General features: G+C 42.2%; 1 protein-coding gene across 1 annotated transcript in view; it reads right to left on the bottom strand.

Annotated features, from left to right (window-relative positions):
- LOC142139875 (uncharacterized) overlaps positions 1-23878 on the bottom strand; it is a 187628-nt gene that overhangs the window by 45674 nt on the left and 118076 nt on the right. Inside the window, exons 10-12 of the mRNA XM_075197734.1 lie at positions 9645-9742; positions 7284-7381; positions 7078-7191 (exon numbers count right to left, since the gene is read on the bottom strand). Of these exons, the coding sequence (XP_075053835.1) occupies positions 7078-7191; positions 7284-7381; positions 9645-9742 (310 nt within the window). The remainder of the gene's footprint in view (positions 1-7077; positions 7192-7283; positions 7382-9644; positions 9743-23878) is intronic.

Here is a 23878-nt window from a genome sequence, read left to right as displayed (position 1 = left end):
CCGCTGACTCTCATCACCTCCTCGTTACTTCTGGACATTCCTCCTCACTATAGCAGTGGTACAACTTGCTATACGCAGACCACTGACTACCCTCACGTTTCCTTGTCCATCCAGTTCCTCGTGTACAGTTATCTACCTATTACCAGTGCTGCTAGTCATAGACTTTCCTCGAGCATTCTCTTACCATCCGCTGTCTCCTGTTCCGTGATCACCCCGCTACCAGAGTACCATATTACCAACTATACTGCTCTGGTAAGTCCATCATCTGGTGATACCTGGGTAAAGACTCCTAGTGCCCGTGATAGGTGCTTCCAATCCCGATCAGCTTCCCTGGCAGTGAGTGGATCTCCCTCTGGGTAAACTGAACTGCTTTCTTCCCTGGGGCTTATCACTTGCTCAGTGTTCTGGAGAGTGAATGTGCTTTTGCCCACGGCCAGCGCACAGTTTCACAGAGGGACGCTGAGAATAGCTGAGATTCTTCTTTCTACAGCAGCTCTAATTGCTGATGTTGCCATTATCTAAATAATTGGTCTATCCATCTTGTTCTGAGCTCCTCTGCAACTTGCAACTGTAAGTTTTATGGAAATGTTACCTTGACTCTAACTTTAAGGGGTGCGGGAAGCACTAAATAAATTTCTGATGTTCTGAAACAAAGTGTCGTATATTTTTCTGTACAGATTGGGAAGCTCCCTTTTTTGTTTTTTTGTCTTGTTCTATTCACCTGAGTGTTGCTGGATTTGATCTCTACGTTAATTCTGAGGCGACTGTGGGCGTTCCGTGTTTGCCAATATGTGTCACAAAAATAAAAAAACAAGTGGCACCCCTAAACATACCATTATAAAGGCCCTTGAAAAGGCTGGAGGTCGATCTAAAGCGTTGCATGATACTGCTGATATAGGATCGGATTCAGACGACAACTCGGCATCTGAAAATCCACTTACCCCTAATGATGAGGTAGCCATTGTTACAAAAATAATTCAGTCAGAAATGAGAGCAATTGTATCAGAGCTCCGGTCGGAAATTTCAGAACTTGGTTCCCGTACTGATGTCATAGAAAATCAGATAGATGCAATCTTTAAACATCAACAAACAACAGACACAGAGATAGCTGACCTGCGTGCGGAGCTCTACACTTTTAAAGATCAATTGGAAGATCTGGAGAACCGAAACAGACGCAATAATATCCAGATAAAAAATGTCCCGGAAACCATTTCTGTAGAAGCATTGCCTAAATATTTAGAGGACTTATTCCTCCAAATGATACCTGACCTATCAAAAGAATCACTTAATTTAGATAGGGCCCATAGAGCCCTACGCCCGAAGACACATTCAGATCAGCCTCCCAGAGACATAATAATACGTTTCCACTACTTCAAAACTAAAGAGCGAATAATGGCATCAGCTAGAAACGTGCAATCGATCTTCTAATCTGGATCGCACATACAGTTGTATCAGGACTTGGCTCCATCTACTTTGAGAAAACGCAGAGACCTCATTAATGTTACAAAAGTTCTACGCAACCACTCGATAAAGTATAAGTGGGGCTTCCCATTCCAGCTAATTGTTTCTAAAGATGGTCGGAACCACTCAGTGAGAACCCCAGAACAGGGTCTTGACTTGCTAAGGCGTCTTCACCTCACCCAGGAATCTGAGCCATCCACTTCAGCATCTCCATCACAGCAAAAGACATCGGCTCCGGCTCAATCCTGGCAAAAAGCGTGATTTTTTTTTACATAAACTAACTCAAGTCTATTCACTATCTTTGGCCTGTCCTCTTGCGAGGTTTGAGTACTCATACTGTCTTTACTATGACTTTTGTTGTTTACGCGTAATTAGTTCGATGTTTCACACAAGTTCAGTGTGTCCGCTCTAATACTTGAAGTTTATATGAGGATAAATCTTAGACCTTCGCTAATTTTTTAGACTGTGTTACTTTTTGGTATAGTTAACAGTTTTCTGGTCAACAGCCCCCCCCCCCCCTTCCCCGCTCACCCCCCTCTCTCCTCTTTGTCTTTTGTCCCTTTCCCCATCCCCCCCCCCCTTTTTTTTCACCTCCCCACCTCCTCTTCCTAAAGGGCGCTGAGTGAATACTAGTCTGATTGACCTGAATATAGACATGGATTCTTTTTTTGTATATTAGTATTTACTCTGGTTTTCTCCGGAACATATATAGAACATGTTCTTGTTCACACTGTTGAAAGGTTTATATGTTTGAACTGTTTTGACATCTTTTTACCTGATGTTGATATTATGCTATTTATATCACTTGTTTTGATGTGCAGTCCCCCTCGCCCATGCTCATCTTACCTGCACCCGCGTGCCTTGAAAGGGCTCAAAGTGCAGATTTTGCTAGTTATCTGCAATATTTTCCACGAAAACCCAATACTCCCACTAATATTTCCACTACCAAAGAGATGGTGTCACACCTCGAGATCAAGGCCGCCATACGCTCCCATCCCCTTTTTCCTAATGTGTCTTCCCTTCCCCACATCCAGCTATTAGACTCAAATAAAGGCTTCAAAGTCATTGTTAAAATAGAGCTTCTCTTACATCAATATCCCCAATGAGGCTTAAAATAGTACCTCTAAATGTCAATGGCCTTAACTCGCCAAATAAGCGTTCAATGGCTTTACAATATTTTAAGAGGAAGAACCCAGACCTGATTTTCTTACAAGAAATGCATTTTAGGGATCCCCATCCCTCATTGGCCACTAAATCTTACCCACATGTCTTTTATTCCTCTGCAATCCCAAAACGCAGAGGTACAGCAATACTGATACATTGTAGAGTTCCTCTGACTGTTGAATCACAGATATCTGACCCTCTTGGTAGATATGTTATTCTGAAGGGTATTTTAAATCAGAGCCCTATAACTTTAGCCTCAGTATATGCCCCAAACGTGTAGCAGGGAGCTTTTTACGCAACTATCCTCTCATGCAGGTGGTATGACTATCGTGGGAGGGGACTTTAATACAATCTTGGAGCTAACACTAGATAGACCCAGTCAAACTCATATCTCTTCAGGTCATTCTAAGGAGTCTAGCAGGCTGAAGTACCAATTGAAGCTATTCTTCCAGAGAATACACTCATTATTCGGCCCCTCATGACTTGTATTCAAGAATAGATTATTTCTTTGTTGATCATTGGACATCCCAGAAATTGGGAGATGTTCCCGTTGTCCTGGTCTGACCATGAGGCAATTGAGCTGTCTTTGCTTTTGCCCCGGCTCTCGCAATCACGTCCTTAATGGCGACTTGATGAGTCATTGCTTCTTAGGAAAGAGAATATCAATCAGATAACTCAGGCTATCATTGATTATGTTTCACAAAATGCGTCCCCGGAGATATCACAACCTATACTCTGGGAAGCCCATAAGGCTACTATAAGGGGCATCTTTATCAAAATGGCAGCGCAGCAGAGACAGAAAGATAAAGAGCGCATGCGCGAACTTGAGCAACAGATACAACAAGTTGCATCTCGCCATCAAATAAATCCTAAAAAGAAACTATATTTAAAACTTCTTTCTAGGGGACAGTTGAATCAAATACTATCAAAACAGGCGGCTAAGACTCTGCTGTGGGTACAGCAAAAGTATTATGAAAAAGGCGACAAAGCTGATTCTATCTTGGCGGACAAACTTCGTGCCCGCTGTACTCGCAACAGAATAATATCAGTAAAAGATTCTACGGGTTCTGGTCTTTATGACCCTCAAAAAATTTGCGCAACGGTTTAGGGATTATTACGCTTCTCTATACAATTTGAGTCCAACAATAGAAGATCCAGTCCAGCTTAAAGCAAATATTAAGAGCTACCTCTGCTCCCGCCAGTTACTCAAACTCAGTAGAAGTCAATTGGCAACTCTTAACGCAGAGCTTACCCCAGAAGAAATTACTGAGGCCATTAAAGCGCTGAAACGTCAATCAACCCACGGGTCCGGATGGATTTTCATCTATATATTACAAAAAATTTGTCCGACAACCTACCCAAACCGGACAGAGACCCGACGGAAGTGAGTAGCTATAGACCCATTTCCCTGCTTAACGTTGATCTAAAACTTTTTGCTAAGATACTAGCAAATAGACTAGGGGCTGTTCTCCCTTCACTGGTGAACCTGGACCAAGTCGGATTTGTTCCAGGAAGGCAAGCTTCAGATAACACAAGAAGAATAATAGACTTAATCCATATAGCTAATAGTACGTCTCTCCCTGCCTTGTTGGTTGCTCTAGACGCTGAGAAAGCTTTTGATAGAATGGCTTGGCCATTTATTCAGCAGACTTTAGGAAGCATGGGGATCCAAGGTTCCTTTTGTAAGGGGATCTCGGCGCTGTATCATAATCCAACGGCTTCAGTTTTAGCAAACGGTCTCACATCCAAACCCTTTAAAATAAGTAATGGCACTCACCAGGGCTGCCCCCTATCACCCTTACTCTTTGCCCTTATTATGGAACCCTTAGCAGCTAGAATTAGAAACAATACGGAAATCACGGGTATTCCCACGAGTTCTAGAGATAATAAGATAGCTCTATATGCCGATGATGTTATACTTACATTAACTAGCCCGCACGCTTCACTGCCTAACCTTTTTGAAGAAATATCGCTCTATAGTTCCCTATCGAACTACAAAATTAATGCGGACAAATCGGAAATTTTAGATCTTAATATTCCTCAGCATATCACCCAACCACTTAAAACCAACTATAATTTTCGATGGCAGCACAATAAGATCAAATATCTGAGAACATACCTAACCAAGAATTACTCCTCTCTATACGCGGCCAATTCCCCTAGATTAATTAATACAATTAGAGGCGACCTAACTCAATGGAATAAATTTCATATTTCCTGGATTGGCAAGATGGCTTCAATTAAAATGAATGTTTTACACAGGTTACTTTATCTGTGGCAAACACTCCCAATTCAGGTTCCCTTACATGTTCTTCACCATCTTCAGCAAATGATATCTAAATTTGTATGGGCAGGGCGTAAGCCTAGAGTACGTATACGAATATTTACTAAGCATCAAACCTCTGGAGGACTGGGCCTCCCAAATATAATAAAATACTATAGAGCTACGCATATGTCACAATGTATCTTATGGCACTCGCCCCTCATTATAGAGTGTGGACGCAGATTGAGGCAGACATATTGCAATTATATTCTCCATATTCTTTACTCTGGATACCATCCCAGCATAGGACTAGATGTTTAGCCTAGCTTCCAACAGTGCGTTTTTCTGTCTCATTGTGGGAGCAAGTGACCAGATTTTACAAGTTACGATCTAATTACCCCCTTCTTTTCCTACTTTGGAACAATAAAAACTTTGAGCCAGGGTTAGATCATAAAAGGTTTCATTACTGGTCCGCACATAATTTGCTCTTCATTTGGGATCTGGTTCCGGCTGGGGTTTTTCCTACATTCTCAGACTTACAGAGGAGATTACATTTGCCCCAAAAAATCTTTTAGCAATATCTTCAACTTAGGCACCTCTATCGATCCTTAAAAGCGCCTCTCCCATGGGATCAATGTTCTACTTTAGAATATTTATGTCGCTGTTCCCCGACTACTAGAGGCTTAATTTCCACTTTGTATCAATTGATTAATAACTTTGGCCAGCCCGAAAAAGACCCTCATGAGCTTGCCTGGGAGAGGGATACCGGGGAGACCCTGACTCCTACAGAATGGTCAAAGGTGACAACTAATATAGCTAAGTCATCTATATCAGTTAGGATAAAGGAAAACTCTTGCATAATTTTCTACAGATGGTATTTGGTCCCCTCTCGTCTCCACACTGTCTTTCTGACTACTAGCGACAGATGTTGGAGAGGGTGCGGTCTGCGAGGTACCCTGTTGCACGTTTGGTGGTGTTGCCCTAAATTACGACCTTATTGGTAACAAATTCATAATCTCATCAAGGATATTACACTGGTTAAAATGCCCGAGTCCCCCCTCACTCACTTCTTCCTAGACGGCTCCCGGGCACTAGTCACTCCACGCAAAAACTAATCAATCATATATTAAGTGCCTCTAAATGTTTAATTGCCGCTCTATGGAAAAACACCTCTCCCCCCTCGCTCTCAGCCACTTTCAATAAAGTTTGGTCAATCTATAGTATGGAAAGCATCACAGCTTATCAAATCAGTGAATTTCAAAAACACATGGTCTTCCTGGACGAATTACTGTGATGCTGAGCCTCCTTTGACAACCGTTTGACAAGTCTCTGTTGTTTGGATATGTTCCCCCGTCAGTTTTAAGAAGGATCACTTTGCTTATAAATTTTAGAAAATCCTAAATTAATTTGATCTCCATATAACCATACGGGTTAACGGTCCTCTTCCCTATAATCTGAAGCATAAAACAATGAGTAGAATATTTTCCTGTTCCCCTCCCCATCCCTAAAACCTTTCCTTCCCCCATTGTTCGTCTCCCTCCTCCCTCTGAAAAATAAAAACAAACTACATTTTTCTTTTCCATGAATAGCATACCGGATTTTAGATAATTTATCTTTGTCTTTCTTACTATTGTGTGTAAACATTTTTGAATTTCATATGAATACAGTGTGTTTCTTGGTATATTTCAAACTCATTGTTTTGTTTTGAAATAACCCTAATAAAAATGACTTTAAAAAAAAAAAAAAAAAGAAACAGAATACTGCTGATTTACATAGTGAAATTGGGAGGTATGCAAAGTCCAATTTAAATAAAATTTAATTTAAATCCAATTCCTAACTTGTACTTTTGATGATAATCTATCATTTCAGAGGTTATGTTTACATTGTGACAACTCCCATTTATATGTACTTCTCCCTTGGTGTGGGGGCTCTACTAGGACCATTACCTATAGCTGAGAGATGGAATTGCTGATTATTTATGTGTAAACTGCTTTTCCACTATCCACTCATAAACAATGGGTTGCAGCTGCTGAAAGCTGCTGGTAATTGCAGGAGTCCTGGGCAGGGTCCCCTTGAGCCCCCCACCATACTATATGGGGAGGAGGGACAAGTACATACAGAGGGCGAGTTGTCCAAAGTAATCACTATTTCCATAGTTTGAAAAAAAAAAAAGGCGCGTATGAACCAACCTGCCAAAAAACCTGCAATTTCAAGGGTCCACCACTCAATGCAAAGCATCAACATGCTAGGGATGGCCAAGTTTAGATATGTCCCCCATTCCTGAAGACAGTCTTTAGACCAACCTGAAAACAAGATAGAATTCTTCAGAACAATCCAAAACTGTGCTTCTAAAAGAATATTAACAAATGTACTTTCTGTGTCATTATTCACATACCTCCCCATGTTTCTACATGCAGTTTCTTCACAACAATGTATGAAAACAGCAAAAGAAACATTGCCCAATGAGAAATGGTGTTTGCCCAAGCTGAACCACTAGAGGAAACAAATGAAAGACAAGATTGTAGATGAATATAATTACACTACAAATAAACAAACATTAGTTGGATATCTTCTACCACTTTACCATTACTTTTATCCTGAGGCTAAATTCCTCTTTAAAAATATGAAAACAATGCACCACAAAGGATTTTCAGAATTTTTAAACTGAAAACTGAGAAACCCCTGTGATATAGGGTTTATTCATTATGGCAATTGCCAAGACTTGTCTCCTTTTGGTTATAACTTAATCAGTAAAACAATTGTAGGATCCTGCTAACCCAAAAATATTAAAAGTGTGAACTATGGAAAAATATGCATTTTGATTAAAGGCTTATACTTTAGTTATTTTAACATGCTTACAAGATTAGTTCACATTAGTTGAAATAAGGTGACCATGTCACAAACACAAAAATATATCTAAATAGACAACATAGATATAATCACAGATTATATTTATTATGTGTTACAATCAGAAGTGAAAGTGGTAGTGTATACGGTGGTATGCCATACCCCCACTTCTCCTACTGTCTTCATTGTAACACTATAAAATTCCATTCCCTTACATTCCCATCACATTTTCCATACAGCAACTTCTAAATTTCCACTTTGACCACTGGTTACAGTTGTATAGTTTCTTTGACATTCACTGTTTTAGATGCCTGTATAAAGACAACCATCTTCTAAAGATTGGCTCTGAAAGCTCACAGTTATACTAAACGCACAATAATCCATTTTTATAGCTTTCCCATATTGTGAATCAAATGGAGCTGTAAAGAAATGTATAACTGCCAAAAGTCCCAATTTTCAGGAGACTGTCCCAATTTTTGGTACCCGAGATGGGTGTGGCCTACTTGAAAAGGGCCGAGGCCTTATTTAAGATGGGTGAATCGAAGCATGGTTTGGGTAGACTTGGGAATGGTTCAGGCCAATTTCTAATGGGGATTGTTGGCAGGTATAGATCTATATACTACAAAGAGACAGGGGGCGCCACACATAGTGTGGCGCCCCCTGTCTCTTTGTATTTTATCTTTTAGGTGTAACACTTGCAGACAGGTGTTGATTGACTGGGGAGCTGCCTATTATATTTAAGTATAAATTTATTATATGATTCACTGTGGTCACTTTTACAAAGCGCTGGTTAGCTTAAAGAACTTTTTGGGTGATAGATCTATATACTGTATGTATATTTGACAGACACATTTTCAGCATGTTCTGTGATGGTACAAAAACATCAGTTAAAAAGCCCAGTTCCCACACAACCATTGTTCTTTTTCATCTTTTCATATAAAACCATCTCCTAAATGTGTGTGCTAAAAACACCCAATGCCACCTGCATCACACCTTTACCATACTACAGACAGAAGAACATTTGTATATGAGAGAGAGTAGAGGGAAAGAATTTACCAACGAGGACCACTCATGGGTGCCTAATAAAATCATTTAGGCTTCTTTACTACCATTGGTTTTATTGGAGAAAAAAACAATAAGGTAAAGAGGTAAGAGTAATGTTTTCTAGCTTATTTTAACCAAAATGGCATATGTGTAAAATATTTGTTTACTCAGGGTCTACTATTGATTTGAGATTTGTCAAAACTGCAGGACAGGCGATTTTTAATTATATTACTACTTAATACTAGCATACCTTGAAAATTAAATTTATTTAGTGTTCTGCTTCCTTTTAAAAAATATTTACAGTGAAGTTATTGTTAACCAATTTACTTGTGAGCTGGAGATTTCACCTGACATTTATACAGATAGTCTGAAAGATAGTATTCATATTCCATCATACGGATGGCTTGTTATATACGCATCAAGCCCAATTTAGTGAGAATAGGTTCTCGAATTAAAGTAATGGTAACCACCCTACACATAATAGTTGTGGGACATGTTAGCTTAAACATTTAATTATCAATTGGAGGATATAAATAATAATACTGTAAGAGAAAAATCATTGGACATTTAAGTCACAATTCCACATCACCTCACAGTAACAATATACAGTGGCTATAAATAATAAGCATATGCCCATATGTAAATAATTTTAGTTAATATGCTAGTTTTACATAAAACAAGAGGTGTCATCACACTCTGAGTTTGGTTAATTTATACAGTAATTCCACATAGGTATTATTTTCTGTCACATTTGCTTTATCAGCGTTTATTACGTGCCAATATGAATGTGCATACTTTGGTAGTTTCAGCATGTTATCACTTGCTTACATATAGCAGAAGAAGAATTAAATGTGAGATTACTTACTCTACTCCCAGCTTCAGTCCATACAGTAAGATTGCATTGACAACTGCATTGACCACGTTAACTATCAAACCAACGAAAAACTGAGGCCACATTATACCCTGAAAAGGAAGCAAAATGAGCTTAATTTTTTTGTGTCTATACATTGTGAATCCTAATCAATGTAGGCTGCCTTAAACAAACAACAACCCTTAACCTGCACTTATGCCTATCCTGGACATTATTACGGCTTGCTTTTGTGTGTGGTATGTTTTTGTAACATTGGTTGAACTGAACCTGCAATCCGCTTTTCTACAGAAGTTTAACTGGAACTAATGTTACCGTATAAGACAATACTTCATCTCTGGCACCAAAGAGATCATGGAAAAATCCTACTGTGATGAGTTAAAGGCTTTGCACCCTACCCCAAAACAGGGAATGTCCCTGTAAATGTCCTATCTCAACTCCTTTATCTCATTTAAATAATCTTTTTGAGCAAAGTAAAATTGAATTTTAATATTTTTGGTGCTTATTAATACAACATGAAACACCGCCGGTCCGTCCAATTATAGATTGTCTTAGTATAACTACCAAATGTTATTTAATATAGATTGCTTTAGTATAGATTTAATACAGATTGATTGATTTGTTTATTAAAAAACTGTAAGGGGGAATTCAACCTAAGTACCGCCGCGTTAACCATATTACCGTTATTACGGTAATAGTAACCCGGCAAAAAGCCGGTGTTAAAACTACCGTAATAACGGTAATTATGCACAGTATTACCATAATAACGGTAATAGTGCGCAGGCCGTGTTACTGTTAAAAGTAACGTGGCCAATTGAATACCCCCTAAGGGGTGTATTTACTAAACTGGGGGTTTGAAAAAGTGGAGATGTTGCCTATAGCAACCAATCAGATTCTAGCCTTAATTTCTAGAATGTACTAAATAAATGATAACTAAAATCTGATTGATTGCTATAGGCAACATCTCCACTTTTTCAAATCTGCAGTTTAGTAAATCTAGCACTAAGTGTTCCGTTCATAAACATTTAATAAATAACCTGTATTGATGATGAACAACTATTCACTTTACTTTTACCCTGAATTTCGTGTTGTGTGTCCGGTAACAAACATGAGATATAGCAATCTGAATTTATAGCACATAGCATAACCAGTGAGGCAGTGACTATAGATTTAAAAATACTTCCAATCAAATGAGATTAAGCTGTCAATGAAATCTGAATAAAAACTAGGTTAAGGACTATGAAAAATGAAAATGTTTAAGATGAACAATTGAATTTATCTCTCTTTCTAACAGGTATTATATTAATTGGTAGTTAATATTAATAATAATATTTATTTAATAATGTATAAATACATTTTTATAGTAAAATAAACAATGAAACTGGGTTTGTCCACCCCTGAAACACTAACAAAAATTAACATAGGATTGGGAGTCTTTGTATATCTACAGTCACTGTTACAACTAGGGTTGTGCACCGGCCACTTTTCGTGTTTTGTGTTTTGAGTTCTGATTAGCTTGAGGTTTTGGGTTCTGATTGGTTTTGCCAAAACACCCCACTCAAGGTTTTGGTTCTGATTTAGGGTTTTGGGTTCTGATTTTTTTTTAAAAAAGCATAAAAAGTGCTAAAATCCAGGTTTTTTTTTTGTTTTTTTTCACTCCTATGCTATTATTAACCTCAATAACATTCAATAACAATCATTTCCACTAATTTCCAGTATATTCTGAACACCTCACACCTCACAATATTGTTTTTAGGCCAAAAGGGTGCACCGAGGTAGCTGGATGTCTAAGCTAAGCGACAGAAGTGGGCGGCACAAACACGTGGCCCATCTAGGAGTGGCACTGCAGTGGCACTGCAGTGGCAGACAGGATGGCAGTTTGAAAAACTAGGCCCCAAAGAGCACATAATGCCAAAAAAAGAGGTGCAAGATGGAATTGTCCTTGGGCCCTCCCACCCACCCTTATGTTGTTGAAATAGGACATACGCACTTTAACAAACCAATAATTTCAGCCACAGGGCCTACAAAACTCTGGCTGAAATGATTGGTTTGTTTGGACCCCCACAAAACAAGCTGGCAAAGAAAAAAAGGAGGTGCAAGATGGAATTGTCCTTGGGCCCTCCCACCCACCCTTTCGTTTTTGGAAAAAGAACATGCACACTTTAACAAACCAATGATTTCAGCGACAGGGCCTACCAAACTGCTGTGGCCGAAATGATTGGTTTGTTTGGGCCCCCACACAAAAAAAGCTATTCATCTCTCCCTGTACAAACTAAACTGGCTCTACTGAGGCAAGATGTCGTCCTCATCCTCATCCTCTGATTCCTCTCCCCCTTCAGTGTGTACTTCCTCATCCTCACACATTATCAATTCGTCCCTGCTGGACTCCACAATCACTGTTCCCTCTGTAGTCTCTGGAGGCCATTGCTGGTCTTGATTGAAGAATTGATAATTCATTTTTATGAACATCATCTTCTCAACATTTTGCGGAAGTAACCTCCTTCGCCGCTCACTGACCAGGTTCCCCGCTGCACTAAAAACTCTTTCGGAGTGCACACTGGAGGGAGGACAACTCAGGTAAAATAGAGCCAGTTTGTACAGGGGTTTCCAAACTGCCTTTTTTTCCTGCCAGTACAAGTAAGGACTGTCTGACATGTCTACTTGGATGGTGTCAGCAAAGTAATCCTCCACCATTTTTTCAATGGTGACAGCATCCAATGCAGCGACAGTAGACATGTCAGCAATGGTTGGCAGGTCCTTCAGTCCGGACCAGATGTTGTCTGCATCCCCGCCAGCGGGTCATTTCGGAAATCTCAGCTGTTTCCTCGCAGCCACAGGTGTGGAAGAAAATGAAGGAGGAGCTGTTGGCATATCACGGTCCTCTTCAGAGGACAATCTCCTGACCAGCAGGTCTTTGCACCGCTGTAGACTTGTGTCCGCCGGAAACAGAGACACAACATACGCTTTAAACCGAGGCTCGAGCACGGTGGCCAGAATGTATTCCTCTGACTTTAAAAGAGTGACCACCCTCGTATCCTGGCAAAGCGTACGAAGGGCTTCATCCACAAGAGCTACATGCTTTGTGGAATCGCAATGGTTTACCAGCTCCTCCCTCACTTTCTCCAGCTGCTTTTGCAACAGCCTGATCAGGGGAATCACCTGACTCAAGCTGGCAGTGTCGGAACTGACTTCTCGTGTGGCAAGTTCAAATGGCTGGAGAACCTTGCACAACACGGAAATCAGTCTCCACTGCGCTTGACTGAGGCGCATCCCCACTCCTTTGCCTATGTCGTAGGTGGCTGTGTAGGCTTGAATGGCCTTTTGCTGCTCCTCCTCTGCAGCATATAGAGGGTGGAGTTCCAGCACGTCAGAACCTCTTGTTTGAGGTGATGGCAGGGCAGGTTCAGACTTTCTGATGTTGCTCGAGTCTGCGGTAGGCAGTGGCAGAATGCCGAAAGTGTCCAGCAATTTTGCGGGCCACCGCAAGCATATCCTGCACACCCCTGTCACTCTTCAGGTAATGCTGCACCACCAAATTTACTGTGTGGGCAAAATATGGCATGCTGGAAATTGCCCATATGTAATGCCTGCACAATGTTACTGGCATTGTCCGACACCACAAATCCCCAGGAGAGTGTAAGTGGGGTAAGCCACTGCAAAAGGATTTCTCTCAGTTTCTCTAAGAGGTTGTTAGTGTTGTGCCTCTTACTGAAACCAGTGATACACAACGTTGCCTGCCCTGGAACGAGCAGGCGTTTCGGAGATACTGCTACTGATGCTGCTGCTGCTGTTGCTGCTGAAGTCGATGCATCTACCCAGTGGGCTGTCACAGTCATATAGTCCTTAGTTTGCTCTGAACCACTTGTCCACATGTCCGTGGTTAAGTGGACAGTGGGTACAACCGCATTTTTCAGAGCACTGAGGACACTTTTTCGTACTTCTCTGTACATCCCGGGTATCGCCTGCCTAGTGAAGTGGACTCTCAACAGGATTTGGTACCGGGGAGACAATACCTCCATCAAATGTCTAAATCCCACTCCACTGATGGCGGACACCGGACGCACGTCTAACACCAACATAGCTGTTATTGACGCAATTATCCGCTTTGCCATAGGATGACTACTGTCGTACGTCGTGCTCATGGCAAACAACTGTTATACGGTCAATTGCTTAGTGAAAGACGTAGCGGTCTTACGACTTTCCCTCTGGGAAGATGACCGACTACCAGCAGCAACAGCAGCAGCGGCAGTAGTAGGCGCAGCGCTGCAGAATCCTCCGGAAGAATCCCAGATTGAAGAGGACTCAGTCATGCCAGTGACATGGCCTGCAGGACTATCTACAATCGAGATCGAGGAGGAAATTGACGAGGAGGGTGTTGCTGGTGTGGATACAACAGGACCAAGGGATTTAGGTGTCCCTGGACTGCTGACGGTCCTAGCTACAGTTCCTGAACTAAACACTGAATTATGAAGGTTATTCAGGTGACGTATAAGGGAGGAATTGCCTAGGTGGCCAAGATCCTTACCCCTGCTTATTTGAGCTTTACATAAGGTACATATGGCCATACATTTGTTGTCCGGATTGGGATAGAAATAATTCCAGACCGAAGAGGTGGATTTCTTGGTCTTTTGGCCAGGCATGACGATGGGCTTTTTCTTCCTATGGACAACAACTGTTTCCCCCCCTGGTGCCTCATTTAAGATAACCACATCAGCATCCTCCTCATCAAGTTCCTCCTCAGCGCCAGCTACATCAATAACCTCCTTCTGGTGTACAACATTGACACCTTTATTAGCCAAATCTGTAACTGCACTGTGGGTGATCCTTCCAGCATATGCAGAGGGCATGCTGCAAATGGTGGAAGGAGCCACCTCTTCCCGTACAGTGATGGGAAGGTCAGGCTTCGCAACCATCAACACCCTTGGACTCGCCTTGGGGATTTGTGATACCATCTCTTTAGAAGTCAGAGTTGTTTGCTGTGTTGTTGATGACAGCTTAACTCTCTTACATTTTTTAGAGGGGGTGAGGAGGAGGGCTTAGATCCTTGGGAGAAGCTGAACGACTAGTCATGAAGCCTAAGCCGTTCCTTGCCACTCCGTGTCGTAAATGGCATATTGCCAAGTTTACGTTTCTCCTCAGATGATTTTAATTTTGTTTTTTTGCTAATTTTAGTGAACTTTGGCTTTTTGGATTTTACATGCCCTCTACTAGGGGATTGGGCATCGGCCTTGGCAGACGACGTTGATGGCATTTCATCGTCTATGTCATGACTAGTGGCAGCAGCTTCAGCATTAGGAGGAAGTGGTTCTTGATCTTTCCCTACTTTATCCTCCAAATTTTTGTACTCCATTATATGCAGCACAAGAGAGCGTACCCCTTAACCACACACACCCGGCAAAGGCTTTAAAAATTAAATGCTGCACAGGACAGTACCACTGGACTGGAGTTATACAGCAGTACAAATTCCTTTATACTGCAGGAACAGTGAACGTAGTTAAATATTGCAGTACTAATATTTCTGGACTGCAGGAACAATGAACGTAGTTAAATATTGCAGTACAAATATTTCTGGACTGCAGGAACAGTGAACGTAGTTTAATATTGCAGTACTAATTTTTCTTTACTGCAGGAACAGTGAACGTAGTTAAATATTGCAGTACTGATTTTTCTTGACTGCAGGAACAGTGAAGGTAGTTTAATATTGCAGTACTAATTTTTCTGGTCTGCAGGAACAGTGAACGTAGTTATATATTGCAGTAGTATTTTTTTTATACTGCAGGAACAGTGAACATAGTTAGATATTGCAGTAAAAATTCCTTTTTACTGCAGGAACAGTGAACGTAGTTAAATATTGCAGTACTAATATTTCTGGACTGCAGGAACAGTGAACGCAGTTTAAAATTGCAGTACTAATTTTTCTGGACTGCAGGAACAGTGAACGTAGTTAAATATTGCAGTACTAATTTTTCTTGACTGCAGGAACAGTGAACGTAGTTTAATATTGCAGTACTAATTTTTCTGGACTGCAGGAACAGTGAACGTAGTTAAATATTGTAGTACTAATTTTTCTTTACTGCAGAAACAGTAAACGTAGTTAAATATTGCAGTACTAATTTTTCTGGACTGCAGGAACAGTGAACGTAGTTAAATATTGCAGTAGTATTTTTTTTATACTGCAGGAACAGTGAACGTAGTTAGATATTGCAATAGAAATTCCTTTTTACTGCAGGAACAGTGAGCGTAGTTAAATATTGCAGTACTAATATTTCTGGACTGCAGGAACAGTGAACATAGTTAAATAATGCAGTACTAATATTTCTGGACTGCAGGAACAGTGAACGTAGTTAAATATTGCAGTACTAATATTTCTGGACTGCAGAAACAGTGAACGTAGTTTAATATTGCAGTACTAATTTTTCTGGACTGCAGGAACAGTTAACGTAGTTAAATATTGCAGTACTAATTTTTCTTGACTGCAGGAACAGTGAACGTAGTTTAAAATTGCAGTACTAATTTTTCTTTACTGCAGGAACAGTGAACGTAGTTAAATATTGCAGTACTAATTTTTTTTGACTGCAGGAACAGTGAACATAGTTTAATATTGCAGTACTAATTTTTCTGGACTGCAAGAACAGTGAACATAGTTTAAAATTGCAGTACTAATTTTTCTTGACTGCAGGAACAGTGAACGTAGTTAAATAATGCAGTACGATTTTTTCTTGACTGCAGGCACAGTGAACATACTTTAATATTGCAGTACTAATTTTTCTGGACTGCAGGAACAGTGAACGTAGTTAAATATTGCAGTACTAATTTTTCTTGACTGCAGGAACAGTGAACGTAGTTATATATTGCAGTAGTATTTTTTTTATACTGCAGGAACAGTGAACGTAGTTAGAAATTGCAGTAGAAATTCCTTTTCACTGCAGGAACAGTAAACGTAGTTAAATATTGCAGTACTAATATTTCTGGACTGCAGGAACAGTGAACACAGTTTAAAATTGCAGTACTAATTTTTCTTGACTGCAGGAACAGTGCACGTAGTTTAATATTGCAGTACTAATTTTTCTGGACTGCAGGAACAGTGAACGTAGTTAAATATTGCAGTAGTATTTTTTTTATAATGCAGGAATAGTGAACGTAGTTAGATATTGCAATATAAATTCCTTTTTACTGCAGGAACAGTGAACCTAGTTAAATATTGCAGTACTAATTTTTCTTGACTGCAGGAACAGTAAACGTAGTTAAAGATTGAAGTACTAATATTTCTGGACTGCAGGAACAGTGAACGTATTTATATATTGCAGTACTAATTTTTCTGGACTGCAGGAATAGTGAACGTAGTTAAATATTGCAGTACTAATTTTTCTTGACTGCAGGAACAGTGAACGTAGTTTAGTATTACAGTACTAATTTTTCTGGACTGCAGGAACAGTGAACATAGTCATATATTGCAGTAGTATTTTTTTTATACTGCAGTAACAGTGAACGTAGTTCGATATTGCAGTAGAAATTCCTTTTTACTGCAGGAACAGTGGATGTAGTTAGATATTGCAGTACTAATTTTTTTATACTTTTTTTATAATTTTTTTATACTTTTTTTATAATTTTTTTATAATTTTTTTATAAAAATGGACTTTGCAGGACAGAGCACAGGACACAGCATCACTGTACTCAGCAGGACAGAGCACTGGACAAAGCACCACTGGACTCAGCAGGACAGAGCACAGGACACAGCACCACTGGATTGAGCAGGATACAGCACAGGACACAGCACCACTGAACTCAGCAGGACAGAACACATGACACAGCACCACTGGACTGAGCAGGACATAGCACAGCACAGCACGAGAAAGAGCAGGACAGAGGACCACCTAACACACCCTCCTTCTTCCCTGATCAATGCCCGAGTGAAGATGGCGGCGGCAAGCGGGGAATTTATAGAATCCGAGTATCGCGAGATCCGACGGCGGGATTTGGACTCATAGCCTCGTTTTCAGTTTTTTTCAGCGCCGGAAATACCAGAACAGTGCTCTGATCGCCCTCGGATCCGCACTGTTCGGGTGGGCTCGGATTGCGATAATCCGAGTCCGCTCATCCCTGGTTACAACTGTTGTAAAACGAGATACAAACCTCGAGAAAAAGTGGCTCCAAGTCCTATAGTAGTCCTTGGCCTTATGCCCCCCTATGGAAATCTTCATTCCTATGCCCCTGGTTGAGCGTGAATGGTGTGGTTCTCTCAGTCACTCATTGTTAGTGGCAATGAGATAAGAATGAGATGTGTTCATTTTCATTTAGGGAAATTTGTTTATCTTATTGACAAAACCCCAGATCCAAACCCACTGCTTCTTCTATGAGAAAAACACACTAAGGGGCCCATTTATTAATTAACAGGGTTTTGCCCCGTTAATATTCATCTGTCATCGCAACAACGACAAATGATTTTACGGAAGTATTTAGTAAAAAATCATCCTGGAACAGCACAACCAATAGACAGCTAGTCTGGCGAAGACTTCACTTACTGTATAACTGACAATGTCTGTCTCTCCTCTCCTGTCTCCTCACTCACAGTTTTGTCTAAGAACACAGCCATGAATAAAGAATGGTACCAAAGCATCCTCCAAGATCAACTTCTCCCAACTATTCAAGAACAGTTTAGTGACGAGCAATGCCTTTTCCAGCATGATGGAGCACCTTGCCACAAGGCAAAAGTGATAACTAAGTGGCTCGGGGATCAAAACATCAATGGTCAGGAAACTCCCCAGAACTTAATCCCATTGAGAACGTGTGGTCAATCTTCAAGAGGCGGATGGACAAACAAAAACCCACAAATTCTGGCAAACTACAAGCATTGATTAGGCAAAAAAGGGCAGCCATCAGTCAGTATGTGGCCCAAAAGTTGATTGACAGCATGCCAGGGCGAATTGCAAAAGTCTTCAAAAAGAAGGGTCAACACTGCTAATATTGACTCTTTGCATAAACTTAATGTAATTGCCAATAAAAGCCTTTGACACTTATGAAATGCTTGTAATTTTATTTCAGTATACCATAGCAACATCTGACAAAAATGTCTAAAAACACTGAAGCAGCAAACTTTGTGAAAATTAATACTTGTGTTATTGTCAAAACTTTTGGCCATGACTGTATTCATGAGACATCTGATATACTGAACAGCTGTTTTTGTCGTATTATTGATTTCCTGGCACCTAGTATTTCTGCTATATTGTATGTCTGATTCTTCTGACATTCTAGACTCCTGTTACATTGTTCCACTGATTCATCTGGCATCCTGGACTCTTCATTACTGTCACGAGCCTCATTGCCGGTTATAGCTTCTGTGCTCCAGTCTGCTGACCTGCTTGTTCCAGTTCCTGTATCCTGTATCTACGTTTTGACTTCCCGTGTATGACCCTTGGCTTCGTATTGGACTTTGCTTGTGTTTCCTGTGACCCTGATCCTTTGCTTGGTTACCCGTTCTGCTACTTTGCCTGTGACCTCTGACCTCAGCTTGTTCATTGTTACTGTTACCTGCTGCCGGCCTTTGACCTCTGCGTGGACCTGACTCTTCTTGCCTGGGTTCTCCCCAGCCGGTACACACTTCACGACCCTCTGTCAGTCTGCAGCCCAGTCTGTCCCCACCATCAGGGGCTCCAGTGAACACCTGACTGGCAGAGTAGACTCTGGGTTGTGTTGTGCCGGCTGGAGGGGTTCCTAACATTATAACCGGCCCACTCACGGAGACAAGATTAGAATGGATGCAAGTGGATCCACACCGTCTCCGGCACAAACCCTAGCAGGCCATGTTGAGTCTTTGTATCAGATGATGCAGGGATTGGCTGAGCGTATGTCTGTTCAAGAAGAAGCCACAAAAGCTTCACAACCTCCTTCAGATCCCATCTAGGAGCCCAAAATGAATTTACCGGATCAGTTCTCCGGAAATAGAACCCTGTTTCGGAACTTCAGGGAGAGCTGCAAGCTCTATTTTCGGATGAGACCCCGCTCCTCCGGTTCAGAGCAGCAACGAGTTGGGATTATTATTTCCCTTTTACAGGGTGACCCCCAGTCCTGGGCGTTTTCTTTGCCACAGACCAGTCCTGCCATGCAGTCCGTAGACTCCTTCTTTGAGGCATTGGGTTTGCTGTATGATGACCCGGATCGAGTGGCCTCTGCGGAAGCTCATCTACGGTCCTTGAAACAAGGCCGACGGTCGGCAGAAGAATACTGCGCTGAATTCCGTAGATGGTCACCTGACAGTGGATGGAACGACCCTGCCTTACGTAGTTAATTCCGTGTCGTCCTATCCGAACAGATTAAAGATTCGCTGGTGCAATACCCGTCTCCTAGCTCTCTGGAGGATCTGATGCACCTCTCCATTAAAATTGACAGGAGATATAAGGAGCGAAAAACTGAAAAGGAAACGTCATCACCTCCATCAGCCTTCGTTTCTATCTCCCAGGATGGTGAGGAACCAATGCAATTGGGAGCATATCGTCTTTCCTCTGAGGAAAGAGACAGGAGACGGTCACAAGGCTTATGTTTATATTGTGGCACAAGGGGCCACTTCTCCCGTTCTTGCCCAAACAAGTCGGGAAACGAGCATGCCTAGGGAACGAGGGGAAAGTTCACTTAGGCCTGCAAATTCTCTCCCCGAATAATGCGGTATTGGTTCCTGCACAGCTCACGTTCAGTGCTTGTTCTGTGGGTCTGGCAGCCTTCATTGATAGTGGAGCTGCAGGTAACTTCTTGGACTTCGAGTTTGCCCGCTCTGCTGGAATTCCGCTGGTTAAACTCAAATCCGCCATCACGGTATGTGGCTTAAATGGTGCTCCATTGCCAGGCGGTAAGGTTACCTGGGAGACCCCGCTACTACAATTGGGGCTCTCTACTCTGCGTCTATAGTCTTTCGTCTCATCGAATGCCCGTCAGTGCCTTTGATTCTAGGTCACCCTTGGCTATCCCGTCATAACCCTGTTATAGATTGGGCAAAAGGAGAGATTGTCTAGTGGAGCTCTCATTGTTCACAGTCCTGTTTGACATTACCTCTAAGTGTGGTTCGGTCCATTCCGGAGCAGCTTCCCTCCAGGTATCATGACTTCTGGGATGTCTTCTCTAAAAAGGCTGCTGATACTCTACCACCGCACCGGGAGTTCGACTGTGCCATCGAGTTAATTCCAGGTACTAAACTACCCAAGGGACGTTTGTACTCTCTCTCCGGTCCAGAGACCAAATCCATGCAGGAGTACATTGATGAAAATCTGGAGAAAGGCTTCATCAGGCCATCCAAGTCTCCAGTAGGGGCTGGGTGCTTCTTTGTGTCCAAGAAAGATGGTGGACTCAGACCCTGTATCGATTATCGGGGACTGAATATGATTACGGTTAAAAACACCTATCCTCTTCCTCTCATCTCTGTACTCTTTGATCAGTTAAGAGGAGCAACTCTCTTCACAAAAATTGACCTTCGTGGTGCTTATAACCTCATACGCATTAGAGCAGGTGATGAGTGGAAGACGGCGTTCAACACGCTCTCGGGTCACTACGAATACTTGGTCATGCCGTTTGGCCTTAGTAACGCTCCTGCTGTGTTCCAGGATTTGATTAATGAGGTGTTACGTGAGTTCCTGGGACACTTTGTTGTTGTCTACTTAGATGACATTCTCATATATTCCAATTCATTGCCGGAACATCGAAGTCATGTCAGACAAGTCCTACAGAAACTACGGGAGCATCATCTTTACGCTAAACTCGAAAAATGTGAGTTTGAGGTTAAGAAGGTATCCTTTCTTGGCTATATAATCTCTTCAGAGGGTTTCTCCATGGACCCAACCAAGGTCCAGGCAATCCTGGATTGGGTACAACCCAATAACCTCAAGGCGGTCCAGAGATTCCTAGGATTCGCCAGGTGATCCGGCTGTTTGGTCACAGCAAGCAATAAATGCATTCAAAACCCTAAAGAAAGCTTTTGTGTCCGCTCAGGTCCTCAGACACCCGGACCCGAAGGTACCGTTTATTCTCGAGGTAGATGCTTTTGACGTCGGTGCTGGAGCTATCTTGTCACAAAAAGATCCTCAGACTCACCGCTTGCATCCATGTGCCTTTTTTTCCCGCCAATTCTCCTCAGCGGAGACCAACTATGACGTGGGAAATCGAGAATTGCTAGCAATTAAATGGGCCTTTGAGGAATGGCGACACTGGTTGGAAGGCGCTGCACACCAGATCTCCGTTATCACGGATCATAAGAATCTGCAGTATATTCAGTCAGCTAAACGTCTAAACCCCGTCAGGATCGGTGGTCACTGTTCTTCACCCGATTTAACTTTATTATTACTTATCGTCCTGGTTCTAAAAATATTCAAGCGGACGCCTTGTCCAGAAGTTTTCTGGCACATCATGCTCCAGTCACTAACCCAGAGCCTATTGTTCCTGTGTCAATGGTTCATGCCGGATTAACTCAAGATCTGAGCTGTACCTTACAAAGGTTCCAGAGGTTGGCCCCTGATAACACTCCGGTAGGACGTTTGTTTGTCCCAGTTCATCTAAGGAAGACAGTTCTTGCTGAAGCACACAACAGTCGGACTGCTGGACATCCTGGCATCTACAAAACACTAGAGATACTTTCCCGTACCGTATGGTGGCCGTCTCTATCCGCTGACGTTAAAAGTCACGTCCTGTCTTGTGAAGTTTGTACCAGGAACAAAGTTCCCAGGACTCGTCCGGTAGGGCAGTTAGTTCCGTTTGCCGCCCCTGCTAAACCTTGGATACATCTTTCCATGGACTTTATAGTTGATCTACCACCCTCTGCGGGACACAATACCATTTGGGTCGTGGTAGATCGGTTCAGCAAGATGGCGCATTTCATTCCACTAGTCAAGCTTCCTACTGCTCGAGATTTGGCCGTCCTATTCATCCAACACATTTTCCGCCTCCATGGACTTCCTGCGGACATCGTCTCTGATCGGGGTTCTCAGTTCATAGCGTTGTTCTGGAGATCATTCTGTACCCTCCTGGGAATCAAGATTAGTTTGTCATCAGCGTACCACCCTCAGTCAAATGAGCAGACTGAAAGGGTTAACCAGTACTTGGAGAAGTTCTTGCGATGCTACACGTCGGAGTTCCATGACAACTGGTCCTTCTTATTGCCCTGGGCGGAATTTGCCTGTAACAACTCCTGTCACTCGTCCACCAAAACCTCTCCGTTTTTTTGCAATTATGGTTTTCACCCCAGATCGAACTCTTTGTATTCTCTCCAGTCCGTTGGTATCCAGGAAATCCGTTCCACTGCCAGGGATCTCAGAGTTATCTGGAAGAAAGTGCACTCATCTTTAAGACAAGCCTCACTTGTTGCAAAAAAAATTTCGGACCGGCATCGTATCACCTGCTCTCTTAAGGTTGGCTAGAAAGTCTGGCTGTCTACGAAAAATATCAGGCTGAAGCAACCTTGCAAGAAGTTGGGCCCTAAGTTCATCGGGCCGTTTTTCATCATTAAGTAGGTCAATTCAGTTGCATTCAGGCTAAAAATTCCACACTCCTTGAGAATCCCCAACACGTTTCATTGTTCTCTATTAAAACCAGTACTTTATCCAAATCAAGTCCAGTCTTCGAGTTTGTCTGGAAGAAATGCAAGCAAGCCACAAAGATCCTGGATTCTAAAAAGGTGCAAGGGCAAGTGCACTTCTTAGTGCAGTGGAGGAATCGCGGGTTAGAAGAACGCTCTTGGATCCCTCGGAGACAACTTCATGCCCCTAAACAGCTGAAGGAGTTCTTCAAGAAATTTCCAAGAAAACCTGGGTGTCGGGGTTCCTTGACCCCTCCTCAAGGGGGGGTACTGTCACGAGCCGCGGCAGTACTCGCAGCCGCTGCTGCTCGCTTCCCATGCACCCCAGCGTCCCGGCCGTCACCTTGACGACCGGGACGTCATTTCCTCCTCCTGTCCGGCCGTCACCAGGGCAACGGCCGGACGCTACTTCATTAGCGCTGCGTCCCGGCGGTGCTGGTAGCCGGGCGCATGCGCATTAGGTGTCAGTCGTTAGGACTGATTATCAGGCATTAGCCTGTAACTGTGTGTGTTCAGGGACAAGCCCTGATTGGTACTACTCTGCAGGTGTGTTTACAAGTCCTGATTGGTCTATGTCTGTATTTAAGGCAATGAGGTCTGCTGCCTCATTGCCGGTTATAGCTTCTGTGCTCCAGTCTGCTGACCTGCTTGTTCCAGATCCTGTACCCTGTATCTACGT

The sequence above is a fragment of the Mixophyes fleayi genome, chromosome 2 (genome assembly GCF_038048845.1).
Source record: "Mixophyes fleayi isolate aMixFle1 chromosome 2, aMixFle1.hap1, whole genome shotgun sequence".
Classification (NCBI taxonomy): Eukaryota; Metazoa; Chordata; class Amphibia; order Anura; family Limnodynastidae; genus Mixophyes; species Mixophyes fleayi.
The sequence above is the reverse complement of the archived record's forward strand: the minus strand, read 5'-3'. Positions and strand labels throughout refer to the sequence as shown.